Raw genomic sequence first — 19,408 nt, 5'->3', positions numbered from 1 at the left:
CCGCAATCCCTTCTCCTCCATTCTCCTCTCGGGATCTTGGGCACGCACGGACACGCGCCTGGCGTGAGTTTTAAGCCACTGGGTCCAGGACGCGAACCGCGGTTGACTACGTGAGAGTCCAATGACATAGCCATTACACTAACTGCTGGTTCCCCTTGGTGTGAGTTTAAGCCACTGGGTCCAGGACGCGAGCCGCGTGTGACTACGTGAGAGTCCAGTGACATAGCCATTACACTAACTGCTGGTTCCCCTTGGCATGAGTTTAAGCCACTGGATCTGGGACTTGAACCATGGTTGACTACAAGGGAGTCCAGTGACATAGCCATTACACCAACTGCTGGACCCAAATTTGAAATAATTTTGAACTTCAGTGGCCATACGTTCTTCACCCAGTCTTCCCTTAGGTTAACATTGACATAACTATGGAATACTTATGTTTAAAAATTAACCTTGTATGATATTATTAACTACAGTGTAGAATTTATTTGTATTTCACTAAGTTTTTACACCAATATCCTTTTCAGTTTTTTGTTGTAGGGTGTGTGTGCTCGGAAGAGACAGAGAGAAAGTGAGAAATCACCTACCAAGGAGGTTGACCATGCTTCAGTCTCTTTTCCTTCATTTTCCTCTTGGGATTTGGGGTATACACACACACACACATGTGTCTAGTGATTTTCAAGCCCTCGTGTCTGTGACTCAAACTGGGCAGCTGGCTGTGGGGGGAACTGGGCAGCTGGCTGTGGCTCTTTAACCTCTACACCATCTGCTGGCCCACCATCAATATCCTTTTAGTATTTCAAGATCCTTCAGTCCAGAATCCCCATTGCATTAGTGTTTTTGTTTGTTTTGTTTTGTTTTTCCAATTTTGCTCTAAAAGGTGCATGCGGTTGCTGGCAGAGAGGGGGCGGGGGAGAGAGAGAGAGAGACTGAGAAATCATCCCCCCCCTGGGGGGGGGTGTGGTGACCACACTGTAATCCCTTTTCCATTTTGCTCTCTGGATTTTAGGCACATATGTACAAGTATCTGGTGTGTCTCCCAAGCCACCAGATCCAGAACTCAAACTACATAATTGGCCATGTGGGATTCAGCCATCCTAACCCCAGACCACCTAGGTGGCCCCAAGTGGCTATCATAGTTTCCTTCAGTTTGTCCTTAGTCTTTCTATTTCTATTATGACCTCATCATTTTTATGGTCACTTACTTTGCAATGTGTACTTAATTATTTTTCAGGCATTTTCTCATGATTAGATTATATATTTTGGATTACATCTTATGAAAATGTTTGTACATGTTTGAATAGTCCAAAACTTTTTCTGTATTGGGAAATAAATTTCAAATAATTAGAATGAAAGTTGACCTGAAATTTAAGACCCAAGTTATAGCCTGATGTGTTCTAGTGAACATTCCTTGGAACTCTGGACAAATAACTCAGTTTAAGTATCCTTTAAAATGAGTGAGTTTGTATATGACTTAAATGTCCAAATTTTTTTGAAAGAAACATATAGTGGAGAAAGTGTTTTATGAACAGTGGCATAATTTTTGACATCTTTCGAGAATGAGGGACCAGCAGTTGGCGTAATGTCTATGTTGCTGGACTCCGATGTAGTTGACCACGGTTCAAGTCCTGGACCTGGTGACTTAAACTCACGCCGGGCATGTGTGCGTGCATGCCCAAGATCCCAAGAGGAAAATGGAGGAGAAGGGCTTGTGGCGTGGCCATCTCCCCTGGGGGGTGAATGAGGGACCAGCAGTTGGTGTAATGTCTATGTCACTGGACTCCCATGTAGTTGACCACGGTTCGATTTCCAGACCTGGTGACTTAAACTCACGCCGGGCACGTGTGCATGCATGCCCAAGATCCCAAGAGGAGAATGGAGGAGAAGGGATTGTGGTGTGGCCATCTTTCCTGGGGGGTGATTTCTTGCTTTCTGTCTCTCTCTCTCTCTGTCTTTCTGGCGAGTGCATGCGCCCTACAGCAAAAACCTCTCTCTCAAAAAAAAAAAAATTTAAAAATTAAAAAAAACACGGGAATGACTCCTCCTCTGGGCTAATTCTGTTGAAAGTCTTAGAGACTCAGACTTGGTTACCTCTTCTCCACAATCGTCTTTTCTTTTTTTAGAGAAATTTTTGCTATAGAGTGCGTGCACTCGCTGGAGAGACAGAAAATGAGAAATCACCCTCCTGGGGATATGTCCATGTCACGGTCCCATATTCTCTTGGGATTTTGGGCATGCACACACATGAGCCTGGCTCGAGTTTCAAGCTTCTGATCCTGGGACTAGAACCCTTTTCAGCCATGTGGGAGTCTAGCAATGTAACCATTATGCCATCTGCTGTTCCCTCGCCTTTTCTTTTGTTCAGGAAAATTACATACCCTTTTTTGTTTCCTTGATGGCTAGGTATCCGGAATTTAGTGTTCATTCTTCTCCTGTGTGTTCAGGGAGGATAAATATTATCTGCTTTAATTTCAAATTCATTTTGCCTTTTCTTTTACCTTAAATCTTGGTACTTATATAAAAATATTGCTAATGATAATGCTTAGAAAAACTCATCTATGTATTTATCCAATACAGGCCTTACATTTTAGATTACCAACTTAATTTTTGTATATATGTTGCTGGAAAAGAGAAAAAAAGCTTTTAAGATTTTAAATTAGGAATTAAGATGGCTAATTATTTCTACAGGGGACAGGTCCAAAACCTGGTTTTTCTCTATTTGAAATTAGGTAGGGGGACCAGCAGATGGTGTAATGCATATATTGCTGGACTCCCACATAGTCAACTGTGGTTCGAGTCCTGGGCCCAGTGACTTGAAACTCTCACCCAGCATGTGTATGTGCATGCCCAAGATTCCAAGAGGAGAAGAGGAGAAAGGATTGCAGCATGGCCATCTCCTTAGGTTTCTTGCTTTTGTTCTCTCTGTCTGTCATTGTTTCTCAGACAAGCGTGTATGCCATATATATGAAAAAAAAATCTCTTAAAAAGAAAAAAGGTAGTCATAGGTTGGGGAACTGTTTATATTTTAATGTGTAATTTGTATCTTTGGCAATATTTGCATACTATTAAAATGGAAATTTTTTGTTTTAGGAATCAAGACTGTACAAATATCTCTGAACTTTCTAACATCTCTGAAAACGAGCAAATTACTGAGGATTTGGTATGAAGTTTGTCAGTTTTAAATTAAAAAATGCAGTAGGAGCTATTAATTATGAATTAGTAAGCTAATTCTTGCTGTAGTCCAATGAACTACAAAAAAGAGAGCTTTTGATTAAAAATTTTTAAAATTTATATCAATGATTAGTCAGATCATTTGTTTTTGCCAGTAATTGAATAGGTGATATCAATTTAAATATATCTAAATTAATAACTTTACATGTTGGATTATGTCCTTTTTGTGAATCCTGTTTCTGGGGTTTTCTGGGTGGGGAGGTAAAACAGAAATTAAAGTTTCTTTGTGTGTTTCTTATTTAGCAGCTTTTTATACTCAGATATTTTGCATTTTGAAATTCTTGTTCTTAGGGATTTGAGAAGGCTTATTAAAATGGTTTGTTTTTACAGACTGGGGGCTGCAAAAATCATCTGATGGAGTCTGTCTTTTGAGATATTGTTAATAATGTGTTATAACCTGGTAGGACCAGATGTATTGGATGTGTTTTTATTAAGACTGTTATATTTCTAATGAAACTTCTGACACAGTGCTCTGATCTTATTTCTAGGATGATAGTGACCTTCCTAAAACATCTTCTGGAAGGAGAAGAGTAAGTGGCTCTACATGATTGACTTGTGATTTGCTCATTCCTTCTTTTAAAATCAACTTAATATTTTAGGTTTTGTCTTTGAAAAGCTGTATTGAGATGTTGAATATTTTGTAAGAAAAATAGGAGACATGACTGAAAGTTGGCTGGTGAGGAAAGGTTGGAATTTGAACTATCTCCTCAGAACGAGATGGAGTTAGGAGAGGACATTTGAAAAAGAAGGAGTAGGAGATCAAGGACAAGGAGAATAGAAAGTATACCATGTTCACCAGCTAGAAAAGGCCCTGACCTGGCTGGCGTAGAGGCAGAATGATTTCATGGGCAGAGTGCCTGTGTCTGGCCATTGTGCTGGGAGTAGGTCATAGAGATACTGTAATCCAAGGACTTTATTTAAATTTAAAAAGAGTCAATTACACAAACAAGATAGATAAATAGAATTAGAAGACTACGAAGGTGGTTATTAAAGGAGATGAGGACCAGCAAATGGCGTATCACTTAAGTTGCTGGACTCCCACATGACTGATCACGGTTCAAGTTCTGGACCCAGTGTGACTTGTGAATTACTCCTGGTGCATGTTTATGCGTGGCCAAGATCCTGGGAGGAGAATGGAAGCGAGGGGATTGTGATGTGGTCGTCCCCCCTTGAGGAGTGATTTCTCACTTTCCCTCTCACTGTCTCTATCTGTCTCCTTGTCTCTGGCACATACATCCTCTAAGGTAAAAACCTCTTAAAAAAAAAAAAGGAGATGAATTAGGGGTTCATTACACTAATTTAGTGTGAAGGATGAAACCTAGTCAGGATACTGTTGGTTTGGAATGAGAGGAAGGAACTCTTTCTTTTTTTTTTTAATTGCTAGAGGATGTGTGTGCTTGCCAGAGAGAGTGGGAGAGAGAAAGCACCCACCACCAGTGGGCTGTGGTCATGCTGCAGTCCATTTATTTTGCTTTGGGCATCCATGAACTTGTGCCTGGTGGTGCTAGTATCCATGTGGGAACTGGTTTCCAATGTATAGTGCTTAACGACTGTACTATTGGACTGACCCGAGGGAAAAGAGTTTTTAAGGAGAAGATTCACCAGGTTTTAGTGACTGAACCTTTCTTGAAAATAAATTGTTGGGGAGACGAAGTTGAAGAATGAAGGAGAAAGCTGTATGCAAGTTCAGGAAATATGGTAATTATAATGGGGTGCCATTGGCAGCTGTTGAAGTTATAATAGGTTAATTGAAAATTAAGGGTATTAACGTGAACATGCTTAAGACATTTTAATACAGGTAATATTAAATCTTACCCAAATAGTCCTTTTAAGCTTTTTATCAATTATCAATGTTCACTTTTGAAAAGTTTAACCTGAAACAGTCTCGTCTGGCTTGTCATTTTCTTATCATCTCATTTCTAAGGAGACTCTGATTGTTTTAATATTTTTGCTATGCATGCTTTAGCAAATGACAAATGTATTTCCTTAAACAATAAAACAATATTACCTTACTGTTCTGCAGATAGAAGTTTGACATGAGAGTTTGTGGGCTAATGGGCTTCACCTGGGTTTTTGGGTATTGATGTGGCCAGAAACTCTAGGGAAGACTAATTTGTATTTTCCAGCTTCTAGAACCTGCCTCCATTTCTTGGCTATAGGCTGCCTCCTCCTACCTTTAAGCCAGTGGTGAAGGTCTTCCAATCTATCTTCTTCCCTTTTGTAATGACCTTGATGATGACTTCAAGTGGTGTAGTTAATCCAAGATACTCACTTAATTGCCCACACCCTTAATTACATCTGCCAAGTCCCTTTTCCTGTGCAAGATAAGGTAGTCATAGGTTCTGAGGATTATTATGTGGACAATTTTTGATGGGCCATTATTCTGCCTATCACACTATTGAATAGGATACTTCACATTTGTGAAAATGAATTTTATAAACTTGGGGGAAGTGATGGAATGGCCATTTTCCATAGTTAATCTAGTGATTTTTTTCTGAAATCGGCAGGTTATATTGTAATACGTATATGTGTTACATAATTAGTTTTTAAATCTCGTTTCTGAAAAAAATGTGTGTAGAGAAACATTTGTAATATTGGGTTTTTAGAGAAAGTGGATGTTTAAAACTAGATGAGCAATCTAAAGGAGCCACAGATCTCATGATACAATACAGAATATAATAGCTCAGTTGCATTTTTACCACCTTTCACCATCATGTTCCAGGACTGAAAAGGTTTTCAATATTGTGAATGTATTTTTAGGTCCATGATTGGAAAAAAAGGAGTAGTAAAGCTGCTGACTATGTTGAAAGCAACTGGAAGAAACAGTGCAAGGAGCTAGTGAGCTTAATTTTTCAATGTGAAGATTCGGAACCATTTAGACAACCTGTCGACTTGGTTGAATATCCAGTAAGTTCCCATCATTTGAATATTTAAGGCTTTTCTCGTTTTGTGGAGAGGAGATTGGGATAGAAGTATTTAAATTACACTTCAGTGAGTAAGATATCTAGGCCTTATGTTAACTTTCTTCTCTTACTAGTAAGCTGAAAGAGTTGTTCACAGTTTTCTTGAATTTATGGGTACCCTTGTAAATCATCTGAGAATTTAGACTAAGTTAATTGGAGTTCATTATAATAGAGGGTTCTGTTCTGTAAGGCTGTCATGTAAGTGGGCTTAGAACCAGGAAAAGTATGAATTGGGTAAAAATGTCTTCACTCTTCAAATAGGGAATTTGAAGATGAATTAAGGGAGAAAATATTATAACCACAAAACTTCATTATAGGAAGCTTGGAAATTATAGAAAAGTATTAAGCAAGAATAAAACTATCCTGTGTCTTGCTACCAACAGATAGACTTTTAACATCTTAGTACATTTCTTTCTGTCTTGTCTTTGTGTCTGGACTTCTTAAACATTTCTCATGAGTCTTAAGATCTTTCTAACCTTTTTTTCCCTTCATTCTATCATTTTTGAGTATTTTAGAGATCTGATGCATTTATTGCATTTCTAAAGGCAAGAGATGAACCTATGAACTAATTACTGTTTTTAAAACCTAGGACTACCGAGATATTATAGATACTCCAATGGATTTTGGAACAGTAAGGGAAACTCTAGAAGCAGGAAATTATGACAGCCCTTTGGAATTTTGCAAAGACATCCGGTTGATATTCAGCAATGCAAAAGCATATACACCAAACAAAAGATCGAAGGTAATTTTTAAAGTGGTTTATGAAAATTAAGCATGTTTGTGGTCATCATTTTCCACTTGATTGTAGAGGTTGGAATATTAAAGATAAATGAATTAAGTATGGCTATCATAAAGAATGGAGCTTTTGTCACTGCCCAAACGCTGGCAGTTAGTTTTCTTTTTTTTTTAAGAATTATTTTTATTTTACTTTATTTTAATTTGATGGGGACTGGGGGGAGAGAGACTGAGTGAGTGAGAGAAAGAGAAAGTAAGCTGCCAGGTCCAGGATTAGAACTGTGGTCAGCCATGTAGGAGTCCCACGCCTTAAGCACCATACCACCTGCCAGTCCCCACTGGTAGTTTTTTTCTGAAAATGTTTTATATTTATCATAGATTCTCATGTGTGAGTGTGATGAAATTGCCAGTAGAAAGTAAGCAAATTTGATATATAGACTGAGAAGTCTGTTTTCTTTTTTTTTTTTTTTTTTTGGAGAGGTTTTTTTTTTTTTTTCCTATAGGGCGTGTGCGCTCGCCAGACAGACAGAGAGAGACATAGAAACAGAAAGCAAGAAATCACCCCCCAGGGGGGATGGTCACACCGCAATCCCTTCTCCTCCATTCTCCTCCCGGGATCTTGGGCATGCACACGCGCCCAGTATGAGTTTTAAACCACCGGGTCCAGGACGCGAACTGCGGTCGACTACGTGGGAGTCCAGTGACATAGCCATTACGCTAACTGTTGGTTCCTGAGAAGTCTGTTTTTTTATTTTTGTTTTATATAGGGACTTTTTTTAGATTTCAGTTTTATTTATTCATTCATTTATTTTAATTTGACCAGAGAGAGACAGAGAAGAAAAGTGAGAAAGTAAGCCACTGGGTCTGGGACTCAAACCATGGTCAACCACGTGGGAGCATCCAGCGCCTTAACTGCCATGCCACGTGCTGGCCCCTCTACAGGGATTTTTAAAAATGGATTAGGAACATTGATAGACACTGAAAGAATATTAAAAGTAATAAAAGGAAAATATGAAGTGGATGTAGAACTGCCAGCAGCCACTAACATATTGGATCCAAAGAAGCAATACATGACCTATTTAATTATTTAAGAGCACATAATAGAGAACACAGTCCTACATTTTTGTTACAATGTTTTATTTTGGTTAATGTTTAAAACTTGGTGGAATATTAGATATACAAAAGTTTACTTATCTTAATCTCAGTGAAGTTTTACTTATATCATCTTGTGGCAAGTGTGTGGGTAATTTAAAAAGATGCAAGATTTTTAGTAAACCACTTATTTGGTACTTTGTAGCATTCTCTGTGTCTGTACTCATTGATTGCTAATTAACTATTTACCTTAGCTCTACTTCCTCCTCATCACATAATATTAGCCTCAATTTCAAGAACGCTTTTTTTTTTTTAATCATTCAGTATACAAACTCCTTATGGGATCAGTTTAACATTCAGGTCTTAACATTTTTCCAAGGTTGGGAACCAGCAGTTAGTGTAATGGCTATGTCGGTGGACTCCCACTTAGTTGACTGTGGTTCATGTCCCCGACCTGGTGGCTTAGAACTCAACACCAGGCGCGTGTGTGTGCATGCCCAAGATCCCGAGAGGAGAATGGAGGAGAAGGGATTGCGGTGTGACCATCCCCCCTTGGGGGTGATTTCTCGCTTTCTGTCTCTATGTCTCTCTCTGTCTGTCTGGCAAGCGCATACGCCCTATAGGGAAAACCTCTAAAAAAAAATTTTTTTTTCCCAAGGTTGGTTAAAAGTGTTTTTTTAAATATTGCCAGAGGGTGTGTGCACTAGTTGGAGAGAGACACAGGAGGGAGGGAGGGAAAGTGATGAAAAAGCAACCCCTCCTGGGGAATAGTCACACTTCAGTCTTTTCTACTATATTTGATAGTATATTGGTAACATACTAGTCAAGCAGTCCTGGATCCATATATTAGATTATGGGTTTAGTTTCTTGGTTGACTTGTATATACCAGGTGTGTTTGCCCATGATCCTAGCTGACTGAGAGGGATTGCAGAGTAAAACTTTGTGCTTGTGTCTTTCTCTCATGAATGATTTAGGCAAACTTTATGGAAAAAAGTGGGATCATATTGTATTTATCCTTTCATGACTGGCTTATTTCACTTGACATACTGTCTTAAAGGCTCATCTGTATTGTAGCATGTCAGAACTCTATTCCTTTTTATGGTTATTAATAATCTGTTGTGTTGGCCTAACATAATTATTCATCTGTTGATAGACAGTATGATTCATTTTACTTTTTGGCTATTAGGAATAATACTATAATGAATTTGGAATACAAATAGCTATCTGAGTCCTTGGTCTCAATATCCTTAGGTATGTACCTAAGAGTAGAATTGTTGGGTCATAAGAAAATTCTATATTGAGCTTTTCCAGGAAAGATTAAGCTATTTCCCCTAATGACTACATCATTTTATGTTCTCATTGACAGCGTATAAGGATTGCAAGTTCTTTATATTCTCACCAACACTTGTATTTTCAGAGTTTTTTTTTTTTTTTTTGGTAGCCATTCTAAGGTATGTGAAATGTTGTCCAATTGTGGTTTTGATTTTCATGTACCTTAAACTGTATCAAAGATTGCACCTGGGATTTCTTTTTATTAGGGGTGATAAAGGTCTAGAAATGCAGAAATGATTGTTGAAATAAGTAGTTCATTCTTGCAGATCTCCGAGAAATAGGCATGACATACTCCCCATGGCATGTGGGGAAGGATGAGCGTCAGCCAAGAGGCATAAGGTGGAGCATAACCCTGAGCCTTAACTGGGATTTTCGTGGGAAGGTGTGGCAGGGTAGAGAAAGCCATTTGGGATGGACTAGTTTGAATAATGTCATTGGGCTTTAGGAAGTCTTTTTTTTTTTTTTTTTTTGGTATCTGGCTCTGGAGTGCTGTACATGGAGTAATACTGGATTGGTGTGTAAGTTGATAAATCAAGACATAGTTGGGAGTATAGGCTTTGGATTGGTTGGCTTGTATGTCAAAAGTACGCACACGGGGGAGTTGTTTGCTCTCTGTCTAGGAGTGAGCCAGCTCTAGAAGGGGCACGTTCTTCTTAGATCAAGGCCTCAAATGCTAGAGGATCAAGAATACAGAAAGTAAGGAAATAGTAGTCATTCCACTAACGATGTCTATTTATAGTTGTTTTGTTTACTGTATTTTTATGGTATTGAAGTCACCAAATGTGAGTTCTCTAGCTTTTTTCTTGTTCAGTTTTAGCTTCTTGGAGTTCTTTACAGATTATTATGAACTTGAGGATCAGCTTTTCCATTTCTACAGAATAGCCTATTGGAATTTTTTAAGGGATGCATTGAAGGTATAGTTTTCTTGGGTTGGGGTAGTATTGACATTTTGACAGTATTTTAGTGTTTCTGTCTTTGAACATGGATGTCTTTCTATTTTTTTAGGTCATCTTTAATTTCTTTCAGCAGTGTTCAGTAGTTTCATTGCATAAATTTTACACTTGGGTTAAATTTATTCTTGAGTGTTTTGTTGCTTTAGATGCTGTTTTGTTAAGCACAGTGGCTCCCTTCATTTCTTTTTCTGGGTTGTGTTTTGCCAGTATATAGAAGCATAACCAGTTTCTGTGTTGATCTTGTACCCTACAGTTTCACTAAATTAGTTTATTAGTTCTAATTATTTGGGGATTATTTGACAATATCTATGAATGTTGTCTGCAAATATAGTTTTACTAAAAGTTTGTCTCGTTTCTGTTGCTAGAACATAGAGTACCTTGTTGAAGAACAGAGGTGCAAGTGGGCATCTTGTTTCATTCCTGATCTTATGGGGAAAATTTTTTAGTCTTTCAGACTTGTGTTTGATGGTAGTGTTGGGCTTTTTTTTAAAAATTTTTTTTTATAAGGGCTTTTTATCTTAGGGCATGTGTGCTCACTGGAAAGAGAGAGAGAGACAGAGACAGGCAGACAGTGAGAAGGAAAGTGAGAAATCACCCCATCCCGGGGGTGGAGGGATGGTCACACCACAGTCCCTTCTCCTCCATCCTCCTCTTGGGATCTTGAGCACACATGTGCATGCACCTGGCATGAGTTTTTATAAATGCCTTTTGTCATGCTGAGATGATGATTATCAGTTTTAGCACTCTTTGTTTATTTTGAGAGATTTTGCTATAAAATGTGTGTACTCACCAGAAACAGGAAATGAGAAATTAGCCCCCTGGGGGTATGGGCACACTGCTGTCCCTGCTCCTCCATTCTCACACACATGTACCCAGTGTGAGTTTCAAGCCACTGGGTCCAGGAGTCAATCAATCTCCTGTTGGTTATGTGAGAATCTAGCACTTTAACAACTATTCTACCTGCTAGCCTCAGCACTCATTTTTTTGTTAAGTGCTGTTTATTTTCAATTCAAATGTATTACTGAATTTTACTTGAAAACTAATGAGAAAATATAAAAATGGTGATACCAAGTCATTTCAAACTGAATATGATTCATATAGGAAACATTTATCTTGGAAAAGTTGGTGAATTAAGCTGTTATTCAGACTCGAAAGTAAAAACTAAGATTTATATAAAATACTAGACACAAGTGTTAAAAATTATTTTGCAGGTGAAGGTGATAAATTTCACATTTATTTGTATGTGCATGTGTCTGTATATTAGGTATATAGGAAATTCATGTAACTTTTTATATTAGGTCATTGGGAAAGTCATGGCATGTTTTTCTGTGTTTTCTATGACTTTCCTGGTGACCCAACTTTTTTTTTAAGTTGTCTAGTCTTAGAGTGTCTCTTTTATTCACTGCACTCTTAAGAGTTATGTTTAACTTCTGAACATTAAAATGTTATACTTGTTTTCAGAAATGATTGTGGAGGCATGTAGGGTTCTTTTGTATATATGTATCTGTACCAGAAGTTAACAGAGTAATACTAATGTCACATTACTGTTTAAATATTTTATTCTATTTAATTGCAAAAATTGTTAAAATGCGGTCTTTCATATGCATTAAAATTACAGAATTTATGGGAACAAGCAGTTGGCGTAATGGCTATGTTACTGGACTCCCATGTAGTCGACTGCAGTTTGCGTCCCGGACCCGGTGACTTAAAACTCACTCCGGGCATATGTGCGTACGTGCCCAAGATCCCGAGAGGAGAACGGAAGAGAAGGGATTGCGGCGTGACCACCCCCCCGGGGGGTGATTTCTCGCTTTCTGTCTCTATGTCTCTCTCTGTCTGGCGAGCGCACGCGCCCTATAGCGAAAATCTCTCAAAAAAAAAAAATAAAATTACAGAATTTATTTTCTTCTGAATGAAAGGCATCCTTTTTAAATATTTTATTTATTTATTTATTTTAATTTGACCAGAGAGTGACAGAGACAGAGAGGGAAAGTGAGAAAGCAAGCCACCAAATCTGGGACTTGAACTACAGTCAGCCATGTGGGAGTCTAGCGGCTTCACCACCATGCCGTCTGCTGGCCCTCGGCATCTTTATGTTTTTAATTTGTTTTTAAACTTAGGCGGAATCAATATGTTCTAGTTGCAAATAGAGACTGTTGTATGGTGCTTCTTGTTCTCTTGCCCCAAAAAGTTACCATTCTTTTGTTGCCTATTTAAATAGCAGCCATAAAACTAACCAACTTCTAACATTAGGAGAAAGGGACATGTTTGGGTTTGTACACACAAATGTGAAAATGGGAGATGATTGAGATCTATGGACATGCAGAAATTAGTTTTGGATTCTAGATCTTAGAAGCTTAATTTAAAACTACTTTCTGAGAACTATATTTGATACTTGCAGATGTCATCAAAGGAAGAGGGTGAGAAAGGATAAAATAGATAACAACCATTATTATAAGCAGGGATACAGTATATTGCGAGTTTTTTTTTTAAGAATTATTTTATTTAACTTTATTTATTTATTTTTAACCAGAGAGAGACAGAGTTAGAGAAAAAGCGAGAAAGCAAGCCTCGAGGTCTGGGACTTGAACCACAGTTGGCCATGTGGAGTCCAGTGTCCTTAACCAGTATATTGCAAGTCTTAATAATTGACAATTTTTTTTTGTAAGAATACTTTTACAGGTATTTTGTAATTCTAGTTTTGCTTTCATATCCTTACAGATATATAGTATGACTTTGAGATTATCTGCTTTATTTGAAGAAAAAATGAAGAAAATCTCTTCTGATTTTAAAATTGGTCAAAAATTCAATGAGAAACTTCGAAGAAGCAAGAGATTCAAGCAACAGCAAAATTGTAACAGTGTCAATAAGGGTAACAGAAGTAGCAGGTAAATTGGTTTTTTGGCAAACTTTTATGCAATTTTTTTTTTATTTAAAGTTGTGATCCTTCTTTAATTCTTTTTTAATGCAAAAATATCTTAACCATTTTAGAATACTGTGTATTCATTCATAAAAGATTACTCATAGGCTTTTATAGCTTGAAAGCACTTCTGTGAATATAAAACTTGCTTAGATTTGTAATTATGTAGATTTATAAGCACTTAATGAATGAAAGATTTTTAGGTACCTGTAGTAGCTTAGCTGTTGCACAGTGCACCATGAGGCAGAGGCCACATGGCAGACTCAGGTCTGTCTTCTGAGGTCTCTCTGAGCACATGTGTCCATGATCCTGAAAGCTGAGACTTTGGGTAGGATCTTGGTGTACAGATTCTTTTTGGACTCCTACCCCACACACCTATGGGGGAAAAATGAGTAAATAAAGTTAAATAATTACAGATTTTTTTTTCTTTTCTTTTTTTTAGAGGTTTTTGCTGTAGGGCGCATGTGCTCGCCGGAAAGACAGAGACAGACAGAAAGTGAGAAATCACCCTTCAGGGGGGATGGCCATGCCACAACCCCTTCTTTTCCATTCTCCTCTTGGGATCTTGCACATGCGTCTGGTGTGAGCTTAAGCCATTCAGGTCTGGGACTTGAACCGCGGTCAACTACATGGGAGTCCAGCACCTTAGCCGTTACGCTAACTGCTGGTCCCAATAATTACAGATTTTTAAAGAGATTATATCAAGGATTATCTAAATAGCATGTGTCTTTTGCATAAGAAATGGCCTTTTTTCCAGGGGCAGAGAAGGGAGGGCCAGCCAGTGGTATGATGGTGAAGAGGCTAGGTTCATTGTGGCCAAACTGCATGGGTTTGATTTCCAGACCTGAAAGTTTAAAAGACATGCCAGGTGCATGTGCGTGCATGCCCAAAATTCCAAGAGAAGAGTGGGGAAGAAGGGATTGCGGTGTGGCCATCCCCCCAGGGGGTGCTTTTCACTTTCCCCCTTATCCTTTCTGTCTCTCTCTGGTGATCACACATGCCCTATGGCAATTTTTTTTTTTTTTTTGAGAGGTTTTTCACTATAGGGCGCGTGCGCTCGCCAGAGACAGAGACAGAGAGACAGATAGCGAAATCACTCCCCAGAGGGGATAGCCATGCTGCAATCCCTTCTCCTCCATTCTCCTTTCAGGATCTTGGGCACGCATGCACACGCGCCCGGTGTGGGTTTTAAGCCACCGGGTCCGGGACGCGAACCGCGGTCGACTACGTGGGAGTCCAGCGACATAGCCATTACGCTAACTGCTGGTTCCCCCCTATGGCAAATTTTTAAAAAGAGAAAGAGGAAAGAAATGACTTTTTAATAAAGAGGGTAAAACAATTACTACATACGGCCTTTGAGTATTTGATTGTATAAGGAAAAATGGTCACTAGGCATATATATAATATGTCTCATTACTGAGAATTAGTTATAAACAAGAAATATAAAATGCAGGAGTCAGTCCCTTTGTGTCATTTTATATTAATTTACACTCTGTCTTCTATAACTGTTGCTTACAGTTAAAGTTAATATCAGATTTACGAGTAGTTATATCAGATTTATAAGTAGTTTATTATAGTGTTGTAGTGTGCAGGTTGAGTATAGAGTTCAGTGTGTTTTCGTGCATGGTTTGAATTTGCAGTATGCTCTTGATGGGGTTCCTTTGTTGTTGCTCTGGAAGTAACTGCATCTCAATTCAAAATAATTATTTAGTGTTAGTAATGTTTTAATTGTAATATGTGTAGAAACTTTTAGTATAGCTTGCTCTCCCCCTTTGTGCTGTTATTGTCACATAGATTAGATCTTCATATGGCATGTGTTATGCAGTAATATTTTAAGTTACTTAAGAATAAAGAACTATACTGTTTTTTATATTTATGTAGTAATCATTCTCTGAATTCAGATTTTATTGGTTTCTTAATTTTGTCTTTATTAACATGTAAAGGGGAGATTAGAGAAAAAGTTCTGTCCTTTAGAGACTTGAATTCATAGTGTGAATGAATGCCTGTATTACATAAATGTTGATTCTTAGAATTTTATCCAAAGAACCTAATATATTCTGTATGATCTTTTGTAATGATAGTTGTATTTTTAAAAATTATTCCAAATTTGAATAAAACTGTCAAATACAAAGAAATATTAATAGTAGTCCAAGCCAAAACCAGCTGTTAATAGTGAATATTTTAGTGTCTTGATCATACAATATTCGCATATTAAGAAATAATACACTTTAATTTAGGCATTGTCTGTGAACCAGTTACCTTTATGTTTTATTAAATATTGTTTCTTTCATTTATATTTTTGGCCAGAAATATCAAGCAGAAGCGGTTAAAATCTCAGACAGAAGTAGTTCCTGAGTTGGTAGATTCTCCTACCCAGTCTACCTCAAGTAGAGTAGCTTATTCTACAACCCATGAGACAAGTGCTGGCGTCTTTTCAGGTGTTACTTCTGGTGACTCTTCAGATTCAATAGGATCATCGGAAAGAATGAGAAGACATAGACCTGTCACTCTAACCAATGGTTCTCCATTATCTGGTGAGAAAGGGACCATCATGTAAATCAGTTGTTGAGCAGTCATGTGTAACACCGCTAGTTACTGTGGATTTAGAGGAGACCACAATTATAGGTGTGGCCTTGTCACTGAAGGAACTTAATTTTTCTTTGCCAGTTGGCGTATGTATGTCCATGAGAGAAAGGAAGAGAGAGAGGCAGAGGGAGTGAGTGAGAAAGTACTCCTCAATAGGGTCTGGTCATATTGCAGTCCTTTTTCACTCCTATTTTTCCATGCTGTAGAATCCTGGGCTTACACATGTTTCCCAGTGTGTATTTCCAGCTACCTGGGGCTAGGATTCAGATAGTGGCTGGCCGTGTGGGATTCCGTTCCCTCTGTACAGTGCTTAACTTACATTGTGCTATGGGGCCAGCCCAGGCACTTAACATTTAATGGAGGATACAAAAGTCATAAACATGGAACAGTTAGAATGCATTTGATAAGTAATGTACTTTATAAATAATATAGCCAAATTTTATGAAAATTTGAACCCTCCATATTTTAAGTAATGTGATATAAATATTCATTAGTTTGTGTCCAAAACGGGACATTTTTATATCTTTAAAAGGAATTAATAGTCATATAAATTTAAAGCCTTATGACCTAACAAATTGTAAGGTGTTTATAGAATTTGGCAGAATAGCTATAGCTGATACTACTCTTCTGTTAGTATTGGGTAGATAAGGCTGTGGTGTTTATGTGCTTCTGTATTGCTCTGAGTAATTTTGGTGACTTGTGAGAATAGTATAATCTTTACTATTATAATTCATTGCCTTTTTAGGTTTTTGGTTTTGGGTGTAGTGCACTCTCCAGGAAGGGAAAGTGAGAAATCACTCCAGAGGGGGGAGCGGGAGATGGCCACAACACAGTCCTTTCTCCATTTTCCTCCTGGGATTTTAGATACACATGCATATGTGCCTGGTGTGATTTTCAGGTTGCCAGGTCCAAGACTCAAACCTCTGTCTGCCATTTGGGGGCCCAGTGCTTAAACCATTATATCACCTGATGATCTAGTGTTTTTTTTGTTGTTGTTGTGTTTTTTTTTTTTTTTTTTTCTTCTTAAGATGTCCACCATAGGGCACATGTTCTCACCAGAGAGAGAGAGAGGGAAGGTGAAAAATCACCCCACAAGGGGGATGGCCACGCTATAATAATCCCTTTGCTTCCTGTCTCTTTTGGGATTTTATGCATGCATGCACATGCATCCCATGTGATTTTTCAAGCTGTCCAGTCTGGGAACTGAACGATGTGGTTGGACATGTGGGATCTAACTCCTTAACCTCCACACCACCTGCAGGCTCCATACTTCAGTGATTTTTACATTTACATTGAACAGTGTTGGTAGTATTAAACTGTACTTGCAGTTAAGATTTTGGAATGAAAGTGCCATGGAAAAGGTTAGACAAGCAAGCCCTGATATATGGCACATTAGAATTATACAGTGTGTATAATTCTTTCTAAATTGCCAGAGGGGGTGTGCACTCACAGAGTGAGAGAGAAAGAGTGACAGAGTGAGAGAGAAAGAGAAAGAGAAAGTACTTGCCAATGGTCTTTGATCATGCTGCAGCCCTTTTTCCTCTGTTTTTCTGTCCTGTTGGGATTTTACATATGCACATATTCCTGCTTTGCTTTTCAAGACTCTGGTGTTGAGATTCATACCATAGCCATGTGGGAGCTGACTTTCCCAACCACTAGGCTACAGGGTGGGCTCAGTACAGTGTCTTAATGGATTCATTCATAGCATAAAATGTCCAGTGAGAGTATGGTGGAGTAAATGCAAGTTGAACTATAGACATGGGATACTTTTCTCTTTTTTTGGAGAGATTTTCACTGTAGGGCACGTGCGCTCGCCAGACAGACAGAGAGAGACATAGAGACAGAAAGCGAGAAATCACCCCCCAGGGGGGATGGTCACACCGCAATCCCTTCTCCTCCATTCTCCTCTCGGGATCTTGGGCACGCACGCACACGTGCCCGGCGTGAGTTTTAAGCCACCAGGTCCGGGACGCGAACCGCGGTCGACTACGTGGGAGTCCAGCGACATAGCCATTACGCTAACTGCTGGTTCCCTACATGGGATACTTTTCAAGCAGAGTGGCAGTTATGAGAAAAAGCATCCTTTATGGATATGGAAAGACTGCATTTTGTAGAGTGGTAAAAAAGGAAAAAAGATCAAGCAGGTAGAATACATGTTTTAGAAGACTGTCAGGCCTTGCAGAAGAGCTTGTATTACTTAACTGGGTAACTTCTTGAGTAAGGGAAATGTGACAAATTCTGTTTCAGGAAGATTAATTATTTTGGCAGTGATAAGCAGAGGAAGGGAAGAATCTGGAAGTGGGGTCAAGAGGATGGGTGGTAGAGTTGAGTTGGAACAGTTGAGGCAAGAAAGCAGCAGAGCAGTTTCAAATGAAACACAGTTCAATGACTCATGTCCTTCTAACACAGCCATTTCTTCTCTGACAGAGGTGGGTTGAATATGGTTCAAAATTTTGTCTTTTTTTAAAAAATAATTATTTATTTAATTTTATTTATTCATTCATTTATTTTCATTTGACCAGAGAGAGATACACAGAGAGGGAGAGGGAAAGTGAGAAAGCAAGCCACCAGGTCCAGTACTCGTACTGTGGTCAGCCAAGTGGGAGTGTCCAGCACCTTAACCACCATGCCACCTGCTAGTCCCCTATAATTTTAATCTTAAAAGAACTCAAGAGTCTGACAGTTTCCAGGACACACAAATGATTATCATATTACAGTGTTATAAAGGATATAATTATGTTTCATACAAAAAAAGAAAAAAAGAAAAAACAACAAAGAGGAAAGATCAACTCAAAAATAATTCAGAGAAAGTTTCTTAGCATCGGAGATGGTTGAAGTGGGACTTAAAGTATGAGTAGCCAGGAGTTGTTAGTTGGACAAGGTTGAGATAAGGGAAGGCTATTTGAGATGAGGATGAGACCTGGGAAGACAGGAAGGTATGAAACAGTTTGGTGTGTGCAGTGCAGGAAGTACCTAGAAGGGGAGGCATGGAAGATGAGAGGCAGATGTGAAGTCAGACAGAGGTCAGAAAATGGAGGGAGTACTTTGTGGAATGGCTTTTGTCGGGTGTGTGTGCATATGTGCCCAAAATTCTGAGAGGAGAATAAGGAGAAGGAATTGTGGAGTGGTCATCCCCCCTGTGGGGGTAGATTTCTTTTTGTCTCTCTGATGAGCACATGTGCCCTATAGCACAATCTTTCTTTAAAAAAAAAAAACAAAAACAAACAAAAAAAAACACTGAAGAATAGAGTTTACTTAGTTTGAAGAGTTCATGGAAAAATGGGAAAAATGAAATTATACTGTTTTGATTTGGTGCACATTTTTTGAAATGCATGCATAATTTATTCATAGTGTACATTTTCTGTGAACTAGCTGAAGGCTATGAGTGGTATGCTTCCACTCATTTTAATGAAATTTTCGTTTGGTTGTAGGAATGTAAGAAATAAGTCTGGATAAAGGAACAGGATACTTGGCTTGTTGTGATCACACTGCAGCATGCACTCATAAAGTGGAATAGTGGAGAACCTGTACTGTTTAAATGACTTCTTTATCTCACTTCTGTGTATGTGTGTGTGTGTGTGTGTGTGTGTGTGTGTGTG

The 19,408-nt window shown here is 38.5% G+C and overlaps 1 protein-coding gene across 4 annotated transcripts in view; it reads left to right on the top strand.

Moving 5' to 3' along the window:
• The window catches only part of BRWD1 (bromodomain and WD repeat domain containing 1), a 162,539-nt gene that overhangs the window by 120,993 nt on the left and 22,138 nt on the right, over positions 1-19,408 (top strand). For all 4 annotated transcript variants that reach the window (XM_027770963.1, XM_006146293.3, XM_027770965.1 and 1 more), the window contains 6 exons: positions 3,088-3,157; positions 3,717-3,758; positions 5,989-6,135; positions 6,781-6,933; positions 13,025-13,191; positions 15,531-15,757. In XM_027770963.1, the coding sequence (XP_027626764.1) occupies positions 3,088-3,157; positions 3,717-3,758; positions 5,989-6,135; positions 6,781-6,933; positions 13,025-13,191; positions 15,531-15,757 (806 nt within the window). The remainder of the gene's footprint in view (positions 1-3,087; positions 3,158-3,716; positions 3,759-5,988; positions 6,136-6,780; positions 6,934-13,024; positions 13,192-15,530; positions 15,758-19,408) is intronic.

The sequence above is a fragment of the Tupaia chinensis genome, unplaced genomic scaffold, assembly GCF_000334495.1.
Source record: "Tupaia chinensis unplaced genomic scaffold, TupChi_1.0 Scaffold000175_1, whole genome shotgun sequence".
In the NCBI taxonomy this organism is placed as follows: Eukaryota; Metazoa; Chordata; class Mammalia; order Scandentia; family Tupaiidae; genus Tupaia; species Tupaia belangeri.
This window is presented reverse-complemented; position numbering and strand designations above follow the sequence as displayed.